We start from the raw sequence: 20452 nt of genomic DNA on the forward strand, positions 1-20452 counted from the left end.
CACTCACTCACCACTCAACGTGCTGCAGCCGAATCCTTTGGGACGAGGGGCTGCAGTTCTGCCGCTGTCTGGCCGTCCTCCATTCTCGCCCGGCCGCCGCAGATGCACAGCTGCAGGCCACTCATCGTGGCTCACCCTCTGTCTCAGAGGTTCGGGTAGCTGTCGCACCTCGGTGGCCACGCGACGTCGCGGCAGAGCTATCATGTGGGGCGGTTTGGCAGGCGCCCCCCGGCATTGGACGGCGATCGGCTGCGGAGCCTCTTCGTGTTCTTGCCGGAGCGAGGAAGCGGGGGTCCGGAGCGGGGCGGTGTGTTCGCGCCGGCGTTGGGTTTCGGGGGGGTTCCTCTTGGCGGTCGCGCACTGGAGCAGGGAGGCGGGCACGCGATGTAACTAGGCCGCAGAGGCATGCTGGGGGAGGCGGAGCTAATGTTCAGGAAGCGCAGGCCGCGCCCCCCAGTCCAGAATGCCGCGCGATGGAACAGGAAGCGGCAGCTGGTGCAGCAGAGGATCCTGCGCCGCACTCACAGCAGGCGCAGGGCTCTGCTGCACTAGTCTACGATTGTGGGTTGTCTTCTGTGTCAGCTGCGGGCACAGCGGGGATTCAGGTCTTCTGCCTGCCGCCGGTGCTGGAGACAGCACCGAGCACATCTAACCCCAAACCCCTAAACACTCCCGTTCCGCATCCTGCCGAAGGGCGCCTTGGAGAGCGAAGGTCCAGCAGGCACTCCCGCCCTCCAGAGCGCTTTAGGCACAGCACCCCATTGCCACAGAAAAGAAGTTGCGGGCCATACATTTATCCATCACCTCCCCCTCAACACACAGCAGGGGCTGTGGCGGAGCACAGCTCTGGACAGGAATCCTCTGCCGGGGACTGTGCTCTGCCAACCCCCCAAACACCCCCCGCAGAAAAACCCCTATTAAAAATAAAAGAAAAAGTTCCCAAAACAGCACACGTGACCCTACACATCCAGGGGACATGGCTGCCCCTGTAATCACCACAGCCCATCCAGCGCCCAGTCAAATGATCAATACCATATACCCCTTTGATAGCGCTGCGACTCACGCGCCTGACACCGCTATAGCATCGCCCTCTAGCTAGACACAAATTGCACTGCCTCATCCTGACAGCACACATGTATACTGCGCAGAACCCCACATACACCGTCAGGGACACAGAGACTCCAGGCGTACTCGCTCCAGACGAACTCGCTGTAGTTCCTCCTCCGACAGATCTACATCATCGCACACGAGTCACCGGCGAAGGAAGAGGTCGTCGCAAGCAAAGCAGAGATCGGCATCCCACAGGAGGGGTCATAGGTCGCGGTCCTCAAGGTGGCGCTCACCATCCTCCGCATCAGAGATGTCGGGCGCATCGTCAAACCACAGCCGCTAGCACTGATCCCGTCCTTCAGGGGGCAGAGATGATACAAGGGCACCCTCCAGAGCTTACAGCCTGCACGATGAAGCGAGTTCACGTAGGTCTACAAGCAGAGGCACGCCGCTCACCCCAAGCGAGACTGGTGTCTCCAAACATCGGAGTCCCTCCTCCAGCCGCAGAAATGGGTGAGTGCAATCTAAGTATCACTGAAATGGGAAATAATAACAGCAACTTAATAGCGGCCCTTAAGGCCATAGTCGAAAAACTATCCGCGCCACTAGGCGCAATACATAATCCTACCAAAACAACTCCACCATTAGCCAGCGTACACAAGGACGCATTCTTTTGCGGGATTAGCCCATTAGGCTCACACATAGACGAAGAAGAAACCAGAATAAAAATATGGAATAATGACTATATCGACATTTGGTCACTAGTAACCGCTGACCAACATACTATAGACAAAGAGAGAAGTGTAGCCGACCGACCATTCGACAGAAACAGACAAAAGGTCGCAAAGACAATGAGTAACTGGTTACAGGCGTTTTCTGTGCTGGGTTGCATCATGGGCCAAAAACATCCGGAACGCTGCTCGGAACTATTCATATACCAGGATACAGTGTATAACTCGTACAAAGCCCACGGCGGTTCAGCATGGTGGCGCTACGATGAAGAGTTCCGGAGGCGGTTGGCCCTGCAACCACAGCTAGGCTGGGGGGGTAAAAGCTACAGACGTATGGTTGAGACTAATGCTGTCACAGAAACACCATCCCTTTTCAACAACGGCTACTGGACAACCGGCAACAGCAGGCCAAAATTCAGTGGTCGTACATAGACCAGGGGCCTGCTGGCAGTACAATGAGGGACACTGTCGTTTCTACGCCTTATGCAGATACAAACATGAATGTTCAGCCTGTGGAGGAGCCCACCCTGCAGCGAGATGTTCTTGTTCTGCAAGCAAATTATCAATTAAACTCCTACAGTCAGAATCCAAGGACCCCGGTGAGCGTAAACGCGATGGGCCCCTGGCTAGACCAATATCCTAGGAAAGACGCAGGGGGCAGTTACGTTTTGGTTTCACATACGTTTTTTTCATCCCTTTCAAACTTAATAAATCACCCACCTTTGCAAATAACCTTAAATCTGCAAAAGAACACCCAGAAATACTTAGGCAAAAAATACAAAAAGAAGTATCTCTAGGCAGAGTGGCGGGTCCTTTCCCAACACCACCATTCAGTAACCTAAGAGTTTCCCCTCTAGGAATAATACCAAAAAAAGAGCCGGGTTTATTCCGGCTTATCCATCATTTATCTTACCCAAAAGGAGAGTCTGTAAATGACGGTATTACATCTGAAGACGCCTCGGTCTCCTACGCGTCGTTCGACAGAGCAGTAATGTTAGTACGCGATGCGGGGCCCGGGGCGATGCTCGCTAAATCCGACATAGAATCCGCCTTTCGCCTACTACCGGTGCACCCAGATTGCTACCACCTGCTGGGATGCCAAGTGGACAATGAATACTTCTACGACACTTGCCTCCCAATGGGTTGTTCAATTTCTTTTTATTACTTTGAACTATTCAGTTCCTTCCTAGAATGGGTGTTGAGGTATGAAACCGGCAGTAGGTCCGTCACACATTATCTAGATGACTTCCTATTCGTCGGACCAAAAGACTCAAATCAATGCCAATCATTACTTAACGAATTCACAAACATCGCTCGACGGTTCGGAGTCCCATTATGCCCTACAAAAACCATAGGCCCCACAACAAAGCTATCGTTTTTAGGCATCAAAATCGACACCACAGCAGGGTTGTTCCGCCTCCCAACGGAAAAATAAAAAAACATTACACCAGATCAAGGGATTTTGCGCGGTACGGAAAGTAACTTTACAGCAGATGCAAGTGTTACTCGGCCTCCTCGTGTTTGTGAGCCGGGTGATGCCAGCCAGAAGGGTTTTTTCTCATCGTTTATCCCTTGCAACAAAACGTGCATTACAACCGAGTCATAGAATCAGAATCACCAGGCAGCTTCGGGCGGACTTAGAGGTGTGGAAAACCTTCTTATAATCATTCAATGGTCACACGTTATTTATATCAGCAGAACAATCCAACATTGAACTAAGATTATTCACCGGGGCAGCAGAAGCGGGCGGATATGCAGTGATACTAGATAACCAGTGGTGCACAGGCTTATGGCCTCCATATTGGTCTGAACAAGGATTAACAAAAAACCAGACACTCCTGGAACTCTTCCCAATAGTGGTAGCCATAGAAATATGGAGCACGTACCTAGCTAACAAAAATATACGCTTCATAACAAATAACACCAGCCTAGTGCACTGCATTAATAAGATGGCATCATCGTCTCTCCCAGTGCTAGGCCTACTACGCCGGCTAGCATTCCTGTGCCTAAAACACAATATATGGGTTCGCGCGAGCTACAATATTGAAGAGTCTAATGCTGCTGCTAACGCTTTATCACAATTCAATTGGCAGGTTTTCAGAGAGCTCCTCCCCAACGCCCACCCGTCGGGCACCAGTTGCCCACCCTCCCTATGGGATATAGTGGCGAACAGCTGATGCCATTAATCAGAGCATCAGTCGCCCCGTCAATGTGGAAGGCATACGGTAAGGCATGGGAAGACTGGACACGATTAGTAGCAGGCAGACAGGTCGACCTATGTGAACAAGCCAGACTAGATGTAACCATAGAATTTCTTCACCAACTAATGATGATGGGCATATCAGGGGCGTCAGCGCAGCGGTGGCTAACCGGAGTGGCATTTTACTTTCAATTACTGAATTGGGAAGATGTGACAAAAAGATTCATCATCAGGCAAGCCTTAAAAGGGTGGAAAAGGGGTCAGCCAAGTCAGGAGTGCAGATGTCCCGTGTCACTAAATCTGCTCTCAAAAATCATATCCCTAACACCATTAACATGCCACTCACAATTTGAAGCAACACTAGTGTCTACTGCATTTGCAATCGCCTTCTTCGGGGCACTACGCAAAAGCGAATTAGTCCCTCGATCCAAAATCACCACCAGTGGAGGCTTATTACACCAGGACGTAGTCATAGCCAATAATGCAATACGCCTACGCATACGCAAATCCAAAATGGACCCAGCGGGCAGGGGCACTTGGATGCTTTTACAACCCACTAACGGTATACTGTGTCCGGTAACAATAGTAAAAACATATACAGCCATCAGGCCGCAAAGTAATTTCTTCCTATCACACATTGACGGAACTCCATTATCAAGATACCAGTTCCAAGCTATATTTAATAAATGCCTAACATCAGCAGGGTACCCCCCCAAAGATTACGGGACACACTCATTCCGCATAGGCGCAGCCACGGAAGCAGCTAAAGCAGGATTGTCACAGACGGAAGTTCAGAGGATAGGGAGATGGCGATCCTCGTGTTTTGCAAGATACATAAGACCGGACTTGTTATCCTAACGTAGTTTGTTTCTTTTACAGGTGACGATAAGCCAACAGTGTGGGTGATAGGCCACTCGTATATATATTGGGCAGAAAAAAAGGCGAAAGTCCGCCCGGGCGGGAGGAATATAGAGTTTCATAACACATATTTCAACTGGAGAGGTATTAGAGGCCTGCGATGGCCACAGGTACTAATAATCGACATAGGAAGAGAATCGACAGGTCCGGTCATGTTAGTTATACACGCCGGGGGAAACGACCTCGGTCATTACAAGAGCGCATAACTAATGGCAATAATGAAGCTAGACACTGAGCGCTTCAGAGCATTTTTTAGTAAAGTAACGATAGTATGGTCGGAGATTGTGCCGAGAGCTGTATGGAGAGGTGCGAGAGACATCACGGCCATCGAACGGACAAGGAGGCTAATAAATATTCGGATGGCAAAATTTGTAAATGAAAGAGGTGGTGTAGTGATAAGACACCGAGAGCTGGAAGGAGATAAAACAGGCCTGCTAAGGCTCGATGGTGTTCATTTAATGGATATTGGACTGGATATATTCCTGTCAGGACTCCAGGACGGAGTGGAACAAATGGGTGGGGGTCGGAGTCCTGCCTACGAGTATGCAGGATCCTCCGTGGCCTGAAATAGAAAGGACATGTTGGAAAGTTATTCTTGTTGGCCAACTTGCCGGTGTGGAGACACAGGGCATGCGGCAACAAGCGGAATTATTTTTGGAAATAAAATGCCTTCCTAATGGAACGAGTTAAAGTGTTAATAAAGCTGTTACCGATCCTCACCCATCCAGTTGTAAGAGTTACATTATTGTAGTGTTAAGGAAGGGGTGGCGGTAGGGGGGCTGAGCGTCTGGGTTTGGTTGGGGGTCCCCACAGTCTGAGTTTAGGATTGATTATGATATTTCTTAAATCATAATCAGGGGGGGACTGTAAAATATTAATCTCTAATGATAAAAGTATATACATAAGCTTTAAAGTTCTGGTTCGAGCCTTGCTTAGTTTCAAATATTCTATAGAAAGATTGCAGTTATTCTGGGAACCTTGGCAGAGACACCTGTTCTGTACGTCAAACCTATAGGACTCTTGTCTATATGGGTTATTTGGAGATAACTAATGATCCTTTAAAGGTCACTAGCCATATGTTTAAAATATACCAACACAAGGTAAATGTGCACGTAGTCAAAAGGCATATTCCATGAGTTACTAGTTTTGTTCTAACATGGTAGAAGTTACTAATATACCAGAAAGTCGCGATATTGGGTCATGAAACTGTAAAAATAATCTCCAATGTATGTCTATGAGGCGAGATGGTATATAAGCAGAGGCAGACATGAATGGGCAGATGTCTCATACCTTGAGAATCTCCACCACGGACCATCTCATGCTGTATACTTAAGAACTTATGAATGTTGTTTCCTCTCTTATAACCTAATACTTCTTTCTGTGCTATGAACTATTTTTTCCGTATTTTTGTAACCACTTTTGAATGAACTTTAAACAAGATTTTGTTTTATCCACACAATTCAATATTGCTTTCCTTCCTATCCTAACTGTACTCTTACTCCAATGTAAGCGTTATATTTGTAACAGTGATGGAAAAGTATCATAGTCTTTAGTAAGTGGGCAGCTCCTCCCCGTACACGTCGTACACAAGCAGCTCCGCTCCGTACACACGGCTCTGTTCAATACACCTCAAACACATGGCTCCGCACACCTCGTACATGCGTGCCTCCGCTCCATACACCTCGTACACACGCGGCTCCGCTCCATACACCTTGTACACACGCGGCTCCGCTCCGGACACCTCGCACACACGAAGCTCCGCTCCATACACCTCAAACACAAGGCTCCGCACACCTCATACACATACGCCTCCGCTCTGTACACCTCGTACACACGCGGCTCCGCTCCATACACTTCGTACACAGGCGGCTCCGCTCCGTACACACGCGGCTCCGCTCCGTACACACGGCTCTGCTCCATACACACAGCTCCGCTCCATACACCTCAAACACATGGCTCCGCACACCTCGTACACGCACGGCTCCGCCTCGTACGCCTCGTACACGCGCGGCTCCGCCCCGTACACGCGCGGCTCCGCTCCGTACACCTCGTACACACACGGCTCCGCTCCATACACCTCGTACACACACGGCTCTGCACCGTACACCTCGTACACACGCGGCTCTGCTCCATACTCCTCGTACACACACGGCTCTGCTCCATACTCCTCGTACACACACGGCTCTGCTCCGTACTCCTCGTACACGCGCTGCTCCGCTCCGTACACCTCGTACACACACGGCTCTGCTCCGTACACCTCGTACACACGCGGCTCTGCTCCGTACACCTCGTACACGCGCTGCTCCGCTCCGTACACCTCGTACACACGCGGCTCTGCTCCGTACACCTCGTACACGCGCTGCTCCGCTCCGTACACCTCGTACACACGCGGCTCTGCTCCGTACACCTCGTACACACGCGGCTCTGCTCCGTACACCTCGTACACGTGCGGCTCTGCTACATCCACACCATAAACCCCTCCTGACCCCACACATAAACTTCAGCTCATCCAGCACCATGACAACCAGCACAGCAGAGTCCTGCATCCACTGAGGCCCCTGATCATGTGACCCCTGACTCCTCCCCTTCTGTGACCTCATCACAGCTCCTGTGCACAGAGCAGCCATATATGTGGTGGCGGCTCTGCAGGTGGAGGTATGTGGAGGCCCCCATTACTGGGCGCAGGGGGCATTAACCCCTTCAGCACGGAGACTCTTTTGGGGTCTTGTGTTGCCCCTTTATAAGAATCATAAGGTTTTTGTTCTGTTTTCTGTAATAGATACATACGACCCAACTATGGAGACAGGAAGGGAGGAAACGTATTGTTCTCATAGTACAGGACCCCTTTACTGGCCCCACAGTGTAATGCCCCCATTATGCCCCTTATGCAGGATACCAGACAATGTGAACTGAGGTCTAAGATGGCAGACATACAAGAAACAGAGGCATGTTCACACTAGCAAAAAAGAAGCAAGACAAAAATATATCTCATACCCTACCATAATTATATATAAATGTAAAGCAAAATTGCATAATAAATATAGGGTACTTAGTGAACTATTTTTGATCAAAAAAAGTATACAAGCCGTCCCACCAGCGGCAAGGTGACCCTAAATTGGGACGGTACCTATACTGCCTATATTAAAAACCTTACTGTATATCAAAGTTGAAGTAATGCATATAAAAGGATAGACAAATAGGACCGGGTCCCAACTCCAGACCACCTAGGCCCGTGGTAAGCTACATATATACCAATCAGCTCAACAAAGGGCATGCCACACCCTTAAATTGCACAGAATGCAAACAAGTCAAAAAACCAGACAATGTGAACTGAGGTCTAAGATGGCAGACATACAAGAAACAGAGGCATGTTCACACTAGCAAAAAAGAAGCAAGACAAAAATATATCTCATACCCTACCATAATTATATATAAATGTAAAGCAAAATTGCATAATAAATATAGGGTACTTAGTGAACTATTTTTGATCAAAAAAAGTATACAAGCCGTCCCACCAGCGGCAAGGTGACCCTAAATTGGGACGGTACCTATACTGCCTATATTAAAAACCTTACTGTATATCAAAGTTGAAGTAATGCATATAAAAGGGTAGACAAATAGGACCGGGTCCCAACTCCAAAATTGCATAATAAATATAGGGTACTTAGTGAACTATTTTTGATCAAAAAAAGTATACAAGCCGTCCCACCAGCGGCAAGGTGACCCTAAATTGGTCACCTTGCCGCTGGTGGGACGGCTTGTATACTTTTTTTGATCAAAAATAGTTCACTAAGTACCCTATATTTATTATGCAATTTTGCTTTACATTTATATATAATTATGGTAGGGTATGAGATATATTTTTGTCTTGCTTCTTTTTTGCTAGTGTGAACATGCCTCTGTTTCTTGTATGTCTGCCATCTTAGACCTCAGTTCACATTGTCTGGTTTTTTGACTTGTTTGCATTCTGTGCCATTTAAGGGTGTGGCATGCCCTTTGTTGAGCTGATTGGTATATATGTAGCTTACCACGGGCCTAGGTGGTCTGGAGTTGGGACCCGGTCCTATTTGTCTACCCTTTTATATGCATTACTTCAACTTTGATATACAGTAAGGTTTTTAATATAGGCAGTATAGGTACCGTCCCAATTTAGGGTCACCTTGCCGCTGGTGGGACGGCTTGTATACTTTTTTTGATCAAAAATAGTTCACTAAGTACCCTATATTTATTATGCAATTTTGCTTTACATTTATATATAATTATGGTAGGGTATGAGATATATTTTTGTCTTGCTTCTTTTTTGCTAGTGTGAACATGCCTCTGTTTCTTGTATGTCTGCCATCTTAGACCTCAGTTCACATTGTCTGGTTTTTTGACTTGTTTGCATTCTGTGCAATTTAAGGGTGTGGCATGCCCTTTGTTGAGCTGATTGGTATATATGTAGCTTACCACGGGCCTAGGTGGTCTGGAGTTGGGACCCGGTCCTATTTGTCTACCCTTTTATATGCATTACTTCAACTTTGATATACAGTAAGGTTTTTAATATAGGCAGTATAGGTACCGTCCCAATTTAGGGTCACCTTGCCGCTGGTGGGACGGCTTGTATACTTTTTTTGATCAAAAATAGTTCACTAAGTACCCTATATTTATTATGCAATTTTGCTTTACATTTATATATAATTATGGTAGGGTATGAGATATATTTTTGTCTTGCTTCTTTTTTGCCCTTATGCAGGATGTATGATGCCCCCCACACAGTGTAATGCCGCCATTATGCCCCTTATACAGGATGCATGATGCCCCCATTATTTCCCTTATGCAGGATGTATGATCCCCCCACAGTGTAATGCCCCATTATGCCCCTTATGCAGGATGTATGATGCCCTCCTCACAGTGTAATGCCCCCATTATGCCCCTTATGCAGGATGTATGATGCCGCCACACAGTGTAATGCCCCCATTATGCCCCTTATGCAGGATGTATGATCCCCCCACAGTGTAATGCCCCATTATGCCCCTTATGCAGGATGTATGATGCCCCCCACACAGTGTAATGCCCCCATTATGCCCCTTATGCAGGATGTATGATGCCGCCACACAGTGTAATGCCCCCATTATGCCCCTTATGCAGTATGTATGATGCCCCCACACAGTGTAATGCCCCCATTATGCCCCTTATGCAGTATGTATGATGCCCCCACACAGTGTAATGCCCCTTGTACAGGATGTATGATGCCCCCACACAGTGTAATGCCCCCATTATGCCCCTTATGCAGGATGTATGATGCCCCCATTATGCCCCTTATGCAGTATGTATGATGCCCCCACACAGTATAATGTTCCCCCAGTATCGCCTGAGGTCCTGCACTTGGAATGATTCTTCTGGAAAATGGGTTTCCTTCTGCCTGCTCCCCTACATGTAGACCCTCGAGCATGTATACATGCATGTAGGGGAGCTGGCCTTACCAGATATCGAGGCTTTGTACAGTAATATACCGCACGAGGATGATATCAGAGGAGTAAGACATTTCTTGAAATCGAGATCAATAGAGTGTAGCAGACATAATGACTTCATGGAGGATCTTCTAAAATTCACTCTTACTCTTAACTTCTTTCTTTTTGACAGGAAGTACTTCCACCATCTCAGGGGTACTGTGATGGGGAGCCCCTGTGCCCCCTCGTATGATAACCTCTTCCTGGGCTGGTGGGAGGAAACCACAATATTCAGGGATGATCATAAGTGATGACATCCATATATTGGGGTACAGTATAGATATATTGACCACATTTTTATCATCTGGTCAAGGAAGAGTGAACAGTTTCTTGCATTTGTCAGGGAACTCAATATCAATAGCGATGGCCTTAGATTTACATCTGAGTTTAATTATTACCAGTTGCCTTTCCTGGATGTACTAATCTAGAAATAACGGGATGGGACCCTAGGGACACTCATCTACCATAAACCTACAAGCACTAATAAACTATTGAAATGGGATAGCCACCACCCCATCCCACTGAAAAAGAGAATACCCAAGGGCCAATTTTTACAGTTGAGAAGGAACTGTTCTAATGTCACAGATTTTAATATACAGACAATAGACATTAACACCAGATTCATGGAAAAAGGTACCCACAGTACAGTTTAGATTCCGCACGATTGTTTGCAGAAAAACAGGAGAGACAGACAATCCTCCATACCTAACCAAGAGAGCAAGAAAAAGATGGGATAACAAGGGTAATAGGAACTGAGTAACGGTATCTTTAATATCCTCAGAAAACACTAGGATGTACTTGTGGCCGACGCGGACCTGAGGGTGCTGTGTGATCTACTCCCACAATAACTTTCAGAATTGGTCAGTCAGTTAGGGACCATTTAGTGCATAGTGTCTATAAAAAACCAAAGGGACTTGGCTAGATAGAAGAGTCTGCGGTTTCTTTAGATGTGGAGAATGTTGCACGTGTAATTGGATGAGACCATGTAAATCTTGTTCCTCTACTGGTAAAACCATTGTTCAGAGGGATTATTCCAACTGTAAAACCTCGGGACTTGTATATATGGCCACATGCACCTGCCCCTAGATTATGTAGGCAAGGTCAAGAGGGAATCTAGGAGTAAGGTGGGGTAGCATCTGGGCGATATATGCCAAGGTCGGGACACCCCATTAGCGAGACACATGAACAGTGTACATCGAGTTGAAACCGGAGACATCTCCTTTTGTATCATTGAGTTTAAACCCAATGTGAGAGGGGGTGATCACAATAGATGTATCCTCAAAAAGGAAAGTGAGTGGATTTCCAGATTGGATTCACTAGACCCTAAGGGACTGAATGAGCAAATTTCCTATGCCTGTTTTGTGTGAATACAGCCCCATTCTGGGTTACATTTTTGGATTTTATACTCTATTCATTGCTACTGTCATTGTTCATTCATTGTTCCCTGTGAATGGGGTTCACATATTGTTGTACTTCATCGAGATATCTGAGTTTCTATATCAGAATTATTTCTTATCAGTTATATCCCACTTATACTATTAAGTAACTAACAAGTGTGGGTTCCTTGTGTATTTCTAATTGTGTAATAGGGGTCAAATTTGACCATTTAGGAATATACTTTGGCCATCATCCCATATTTTATGTAGTGATAAAGTAGATCTACATGCCTATTGCATGATGGGAGGATGTGCAGTACTTGTTTTTAGTCTCCCATGACGCTGACCTCAGAGACAGGACTTTTCTATATTGGTGAAATGCAATCCAAATCCATTATGCGCTTCAGCGTGGAACTCATGCTTATGGACATGCGCAGTCTCAGAATGATTCTAGATGTGCTTCAGCGTGTAACACAACTACGGGCATACGCAGTCCCGGGTACTACTGGCACGGTGGGAATCAGTTTATCTGGCGTTTCAGTGTAAACACATGCACACTAGGGGATGGACATTATCGGACTTCTAGCTCATGAGAAGTAGCGCAGACGCAGTACATTATTGTAGACCGGCTCCATTCTATATACAGTGGGTACGGAAAGTATTCAGACCCCTTTAAATTTTTCTCACTCTTTGTTTCATTGCAGCCATTTGGTAAATTCTAAACAGTTCATTTTGTTTCTCATTAAAGTACACTCTGCACCCCAGACTTTGTGGAAATTTCTCCCATCTCCCTACTGCATCTCTGGAGCTGAGCCACAGTGATTTTGGGGTTATTCTTTACCTCTCTCACCGAGGCTCTTCTCCCACGTTTGGTCAGTTTGGCTGAACGGCCAGGTCTAGGAAGGCTTCTGATGGTCCCAAACCTCTTCCATTTAAGGATTATGGAGGCCACTGTGAACCTTGAGTAATGCAGAAATTCTTTTGTAACCTTGGCTAGATCTGTGCCTTGCCACAATTCTGTCTCTGAGCTCCTTGGGCAGTTCCTTTGAGCTCATGATTCTCATTTGGTCTGATGTGATCTGTGAGGTCTTATATAGACAGGTGTGTGCCTTTCCAAATGAAGTCCTATCAGGTTAATTAAACACAGTTGGACTCCTATGAAGGAGTAGAACCATTTCAAGAAGGATCACAAGGAAATGGACAGCATGTGATTTAAATATGAGTGTCTGAGCAAAGGGTCTGAATACTTATGACCTTGTGATATTTCAGTTTTTCTTTTTTAATAAATTTAAAAAAAAATCTACATTTGTTTTTTTTCAGTCAAGATGGGGTGCAAAGTGTACATTAATGAGAAAAAAATGAACTTTTTAGAATTTACCAAATGGCTGCAATGAAACAGAGTGAACAATTTAAAGGGGTCTGAATACTTTCCGTACCCACTGTAAAGTGGTGCTGCACGTAGTGGTTTAGAGGAATGCGGTGTCCACCGCTAGTTCCTGGTGCTGTGTGCGTTGTTAGGGGCAGGATGATATCTAAAGGTGGGGGGCGGGATTAGTGAGGGCGGCTGACCTATCGCTGCCAATCCTTCAGGGCTGTATAGTGTGAACTCCGGAAGTGCACGTGTGATGTCACGGGAAGTGACGCGCTTCTCCCAGGAAGCTGTGCGTTCCACAAGCCGGTGTAAATGCTTTCCAGTGAGCCGGAAGTTTGAGTGCCAGTGAGAGAACGTGCATTCCACCAGTATAGAGCATAAGACCCCATGGGCATGAGCCAGAGCCTTTGATGGAGTGGAGAAGAATCCAGGAGAGTGGACAAGAATGTGTCAGAGAGGAATAATCTGCAATAAAGGAGACAATATTTGAGTAGGATATGGAGATCAAAACATGTATATTATTGACCTATTCAAATTGAAGACCACATTTCCAAATGTAAAATACATTTTAACATAGGGTCACATAAGATCCCTGGGTGACAAGTTTCTTTATACCAATTGTTCAATGAGAACCAAACTCCAAGCATAAAAAAACCTTATATAAAGGCCAGTAGGTCATACTCCCTATTAAGGCTTTTCGGTGAAGGGCACAGTGATGGGCACCAATGTGGCCCCCCCAATATGCAAATTGCTTCTTGTCAGCTTTCGAGAGTCAGGTGGTCTACTCTAATCCACTTTTTCAAGAACATTCCATTCTCTGGAAACGTTTCATAGACGACATCTTTTGCATATGGGGGGGTCCCTTAGAATCTTTAGAGGTTTTTCTCCACACTGAACTCCGCATGGCCAGATTTGAGCTTCACCATGACATATGATTCAAGCAGTGTTAGTTTCCAAGGATGAAGGATACACAGGGCCACCTAACAACTGACCTCTATTCCAAGCCCACCGATCGCTATGGCCTATTACACTTTTCTAGCAATCATCCAATGTCGATGAATAAATCTATACCTACATCACAATTTCAGAGGGTCAAACAGATAGTGTCCAGTGAAACTATCCGCAATCAGAGGTTACAAGAAATGATAACCAAATTTACTGAACGAGGCTATCCACCTAGCTTCTTGCATCCCCAGGCGTTGTATTCCAGAACTGATCGTCCAAACACTAAGGACAGAATCCCCTTCGTTCACACGTTCCACCCCTTCACCTACATCTTACATAAAACCATTAGGAAACACAGGAACATCTTACAAACTGGCTATCCCACGATCCCTGCGTTCCAACAACCCTTCCTACCGTGTTTTAAGAGAGCAATCAATATTACAGACTCTCTGGTATGTGCCGATTTGGGCACAGCGCACCAAGGTCCTAAACAATGGTTCTTGCAGAATCCCAAAATGGGCACATTCCCATGTCTCCATTGTCTTCAATGCAGCAATGTCCTCAGGTCAACCGAAACGTTTACTTTTGTTTTTGGACTGCATTAAAAAAAATGTTTTCTATAAGAACCATTGAGTGCCGAGGTTATTCTCAATGTCAATTCCAGTGTCAGAAAATTAGACGAGAATTAGCGTTATGGAAGATGAGTCTATGAGAAACGTATTCAGCTGCAGTCTCCGAGGAAGAAACTGCTTGTTGTCTGTGGCCTAAAATATAAAGGTTTTATTACTAGATGTAAAGGAAAAAAAACGAAATTCTGTAAAATAATAAATCTCCTTATATGTTTCCCCTCATTATCTCCAATAGTTGTATTATTACACAGGATTTTTATGATGTTACATCTGCTCATCATCTTCTCTCTGCAGTTTCGGATCCTCTCAGTGGAGATATTCTATATAAGAGAATTTTCCTGATTTACCTATCACAGATGGATATGGGCAGAGACAAGATGGCGGAGAGGTTATTACACCTCACCCTAGAGATCCTCTTTCGGCTTACTGGAGAGGTGAGAGATTCTGATGACGTCACATTACATCATTCTTATATATGGGAATAACAGATGGACAGAACTGGAGAGGCGAGGGCTCTGGAAATGTCTGGAGTGAGTTTTATTAATGTGTCTCTCCATAACCAGAGATTAATCACGGGGCCTCCACCTCACCCCCTGATACATGAGGACATCAATGACCAGAAGATCCTAGAACTCACCTACAAGATGATTGAGCTGCTGACTGGAGAGGTGACACTGCTGGGAATGCTGGGACATTAAACAGTAACACTATGAAGGGATCGGGGAGATGACTGTATCATTGTATGTGTCAGGTTCCTATAAGGTGTCAGGATGTCGCCGTCTATTTTTCCATGGAGGAGTGGGAATATTTAGAAGGGCGCAAAGATCTGTACAAGGACGTCATGATGGAGGTTCCCCAGCCCCTCACATCACCAGGTAATAGACAGGACTAAATACACGCGGCCTATAATTATCTGTATGTAAAGAATGAATTCAGTCCTTGCATGTGTTTTCTCCAGATCTATCCAGTAAGTTGACAACGCCAGAGAGATGTCCCCGTCCTCTTCTTCCACATGACTGTAAACAAGAAGATCCCAATGTTCCTCAGGATCATCAGGTAGTTGAAGAGAAGGTGTCATGAGATTTCCCCTATGATGTGTAGACGGCTGTGAAGGTCTTGTGTTCAGTCTTGTTTTATATTTGTGTAATGAGAACGGTGGAGATGGCAGGATTAGAGCTGATCATAGATGTGACTTCTCTGTCTGTTTGTGACTTTTACAATATTTGTTTCAGTGTGAAGATCTGACCCATATTAATATTACAGAGATATATGTGAGGGGTGATGAGCAGTGTAAAGAGGAGATTCCTACATATGACTACCCAGGTGAGTAGTAACCACTAAATACAGAGAAGTCGTCACAAATTCTTCTCAGTCCCTGTCTGTGGCTGCTTTATCGGTGGTGTAGTCCGGCCGTATCACAATCGTGTGATCACCATTTTGCCGCTAGACGACAGCATTCTCCTCCATCCGAAAATGTTCAAATTACTTGCGAAAATTGTGAAAGCCCTTTTGTATAGCACTTACAACCTGGAAGATCCACCTACCCCCTGAGATTAGATGATGCTGACCGTTACCTGCCCAGGTCTGTAAACTACAAAGCTAAATGACAGCGTACGTAGAATGTGCTGACAAATTAGAAAATCACTTGAAGAAAAATATTATGATGGGCCTCTAAGAGAAAGCGGAGGGTAATGATGCTGTTGGCTTCCTAGATCCCTGATATCTTATTGGATGAATCTACCTTCTCTCCCTTCTGTGCTGCTGAATGTCCTCATATGGTCCCTACAAGACCAGGTCCAGTCTTTCTGGCCAAACTTCACTTTTTTGATCAACAACATTAAATGTGCAGTGAGGGACACGTGTGAATTTCTGTACAATAACAACAGAGTTTCCCTTTATCCTGACTGTTCAATTTCTTTTAAAACCAACTAACTTCAAACAGGATTGTGATAAACTATACAGAAAACATTACACCTGTGCCATGATATATCTCTAAGCTGTGCGTGGCTGATGGCTGTAATATACATTTATTCACGCCTGCAGGAGATGTGTTGGCTCCAGCCCTGGTTTCATGGATTCACTCCACGTCATAAATTCCATTATGTTTTCAATCCTAATAAATTCAGATTACTGCACAATCTCTCCTGAAATGGGGGCACTAATACATTCTCTACTCTCCTGGTCAGAACTCATAGTAGCTCCAATGGTCCGCCATAAATGAGTGTGACTCCGGTTTAGTGTTTTTATATTCTTTCTTTTTTTACAGGTTCATTGTGGTGGGATCGGCCGGCCTCACTTATGTGAGTCTGTAACTCCCTGGTAGTCTTTCAAAAAGGTCTCCATTGCCTCTTCCAAATGCCCGAGATCTAAATTTAAGACGCCTCAGCTCTGCACTATTATAAAAAGTTCACTTTAAATGTCTAATATTTCTTCTTGAAACTCATCTGACAGAAAATATTGTCCCTTACGATAGTTTAGATTGCCAAGAGCCACCGAGCCCCATACTCCAATTACCACGGAGAGGTTTCACCACTAGTTACTCATTTTTCTCTGATGAAGACTGTTGAGTTTGATCATTTCAGTAGATGTTTTATTGTCTATAGTCACAGTTTTTGACTTTGTAATCCTCTGATTTAACCCCTTCCTGCAGCCAGTTTTGTGTTTCTAATCAGGCCCCATTTTTCAAATCACTTTATGTGGTGATAACTTTGGAATTCTTCATAAAGGATAATAAGAAACAAATGGACCTTACAAATTATTTTCCAACTTCTTTTGAATCTGACAATCCCCTATATACGGTTGTACACTACTGTCTGGGCACATGGCAGGTTAAGAAGGGCAGGAGCGCCATTTAGCTATTTGAATGCAGATCTTGCTGGAATAGTTCGCAGACACAATGTATTGGGGACGCTGTTCATGGTCACCTGGAAGCTCAAAAGATGGCCACCACGAATAGGCTTGCCTTATCTAACCCGTTTACAGATTGCACAAATTAATAATAATAATAATTTTTTTTATTTTTATAGCGCCAACATATTCCGCAGCACTTTACAAATTTTAGGGGGAAATTATACAAACAATACAGAATAAGCATATCTCATATTGAAAGGAGTTAGGGCCCTGCTCGCAAGCTTATAGTCTATGAGGAACTGGGGGAGACACAAAAGGTAGAATGTACATATATTGTATAATGCAGCCTTGATATACTAAATAGGATAAATAATACATGGACTGGTCGCCTGCCAGTATGTGTGCAGCCCTGACCGAGGCTATTATGTGCATGGTTGGTATGAACCTGAACTTGAGGAAGATTTTAATTTGGGGGAAAACTGGGACGGACAACTGGGATGGACAGATAGTGTGTGGAGGCGATACGCCAGTCTAAAGAAATGAGTTTTTAGGGTCCACTTGAAACTGTGGGTATTGTGAATTAATCGAACTGTCCTGGGTAGTGCATTTCAAAGAATTGGCGCAGCACGCGAGAAATCTTGGAGACACGAGTGGGAAGTTCGGATTATGGAGGATTTTAGTTTTAAGTCACTGGCAGAACGGAGGCCACGTGTAGGGTGGTAGACTGAGACAAGGGAGGAGATGTAGGGGGGTACTGAAGCATGGAGCGCTTTGTGGGTAAGCGTGGTAATTTTAAATTGAACTCTATATTGGATGGGTAACCAATGCAATGACTGGCACAGGGAAGAGGCATCGGTGTAGCGGTTGGCGAGGAATATGATCCTGGCTGCTGCGTTAAGGACGGATTGGAGAGGGGAGAGTTTAATAAGAGGGAGTTGCAGTAGTCCAGACGAGAATGTATAAGAGCTACAGTAAGAGTTTTTGCCAAGTCAAAGCTTAGAAAAGTCCTGATTCTTGAGATGTTTTTGAGGTGTAGATGACATGAACGAGCGAGTAATTTGATGTGAGGAGTGAAGGAAAGGTCGGAGTCAAAAATGACCCCAAGATAGCGGGCTTGTTGCTGGGGAGTAATGGTTGAGCCATAAGCGGAAATGGCAATATCGGGCATAGGTAGGTTAGTGGAGGGAGGAAAGACGAGTAGTTCAGTTTTTGACAGATTCAGTTTTAGACAGAGGGAGGACATAAATTACTTCATAAATTTACGTCATAAACACAAATTACTTTGCTCATCATCCTTTAACCCCTCTACATGGATCTGGACTAACACAGAGATCCCTAGGCTTGGGCCACGGTGTTACCTGCTGTTCTGTGGAGTGAGATCGGAAGAAGAATAGTCAGGTAGCCGGGTCAGAACCAAAAGGATAGAGAAAATACAAACTCAGAAGACACGAGTAGTCAGTAAATGGGCCGGGGTCACAACAGGAAACAAATACACAAGCCGGGAGCTGAGCACAGAGGACTGAACCAGAGGAGAACAAGGCTGTATCTGGCAGCTTCCGGCAATATGCCTTCAGCTTTAGTAGGGTGTGGTTCTCTCCAAATGGCTGAAGCAGGGAGCAGATTACTCCAGCTGGACAGCACATACACCCATACTGCCAGACTGGATGGTACTATTGGTCCCAGTAATCCTAATCTTAGTGGCTTAACAGAGCCTTCGCCGCCCAGAGCTTCTGGTTCTGACGTCTCTTCCATCACCAGCGCCGCCTGCAGAATGAATAAGACGGTGCCTGGTGACAAAAGCAGACGTCACACAAGTCGAAGCAGGAGGAGAAGTAGATGTCCCAGAGGAGATGGGATACACCTTTTGCAGAAGCCCTAATATAACAAAATGGCAGAAAACCAGAGCAGTAGAAATCCTCATAAAGTGACTCCATTTTGGAAATTATAACCCTCAGTGAATTAATCTATAGGAGAAGTGACTATTTTGACTCCACAGGCACTTTCCGGAAATTAGCACGCAGTGGATGTTGGAGAGTGAAAACTGCAAATATATAATTTCATTACCCAACACATAGTGCCCAGATTGTGCTCCAGGAGACACACACCATCAATTAAGTGGGTTCTTCTCATTATAGTAATGTCAAATACATGGATAATAAATGAGATTTAGGCACATAAACTACTGCAAAGCTCAGAAGCGAGAAGGATATCTGACTTTGGAAGAGCAGATATTGCTGGATTGGGTTATGGAAGCCATGTTGCTTTTCAAGAGCCTTTAAGCCACTAATAATGTGGAAACCTCTGTTTTTCCACTGACAGATGATGGATCTGAGTGGAGACTTGTTTTTTGTCAGATAAGTAGAAGTTTTTATTGGTATTCTTTTTGCCTACATAACATCATTTGGTGGCTTTTTATTCCATATTTGGGAGGCAGAATGAAAAAACAGTTGAACACCACGCTTTACTGATCCAGCCTATGAGGTTTTCTATTAGACAGTCATTGTTCTGGTGAATAAGTGAATTTTTTTTATATAACTTGCCTTTTTACGGACAATTTAAGTAGAAATGTTAAAAAATATAAAATTCAAAGATTTTTTATTAAAAATAATAATTTGTTTTATTCTTGGCAGATGTCTGTACCAGGAGATTAGAGGGACAGCTGATATCTTCAAATTTTTAAATCAGATAATTTTCAGATCCAACAGGATACAATTGAAATGAATGACATTACTCCAGATATACCATCATTCCTTCACAGCAAAGATCTGTCATCTGATCCTTTGAAACAGGTCCTGTCTTCTGATTCATTACCGACTACTAAGGAAAATCAAAGTCACAAAATAAGCATTAAAAAACAAACTGCTCCTAAAGCAAAGAAGCCATTTTCAC

General features: G+C 45.0%; 2 protein-coding genes across 2 annotated transcripts in view; both read left to right on the forward strand.

Annotated features, from left to right (window-relative positions):
• LOC141230048 (uncharacterized) overlaps window positions 1-20452 on the forward strand; it is an 88025-nt gene that overhangs the window by 65123 nt on the left and 2450 nt on the right. The window contains exon 8 of the mRNA XM_073667537.1: window positions 2315-2320. Coding sequence (XP_073523638.1) covers window positions 2315-2320 — 6 coding nt within the window. The remainder of the gene's footprint in view (window positions 1-2314; window positions 2321-20452) is intronic.
• LOC141230057 (uncharacterized) lies at window positions 7498-20284 on the forward strand. The gene is made up of 8 exons (XM_073667547.1): window positions 7498-7554; window positions 15008-15147; window positions 15277-15381; window positions 15465-15588; window positions 15672-15769; window positions 15946-16036; window positions 16980-17013; window positions 20194-20284. The coding sequence occupies exons 2-8, from the start codon at window positions 15070-15072 to the stop codon at window positions 20282-20284; spliced, it is 621 nt and encodes a 206-aa protein (XP_073523648.1). The 5' UTR covers window positions 7498-7554; window positions 15008-15069.

The sequence above is a fragment of the Phyllobates terribilis genome, unplaced genomic scaffold (genome assembly GCF_046119375.1).
Source record: "Phyllobates terribilis strain yellow unplaced genomic scaffold, ASM4611937v1 Scaffold_489__1_contigs__length_1346288, whole genome shotgun sequence".
In the NCBI taxonomy this organism is placed as follows: domain Eukaryota; kingdom Metazoa; phylum Chordata; class Amphibia; order Anura; family Dendrobatidae; genus Phyllobates; species Phyllobates terribilis.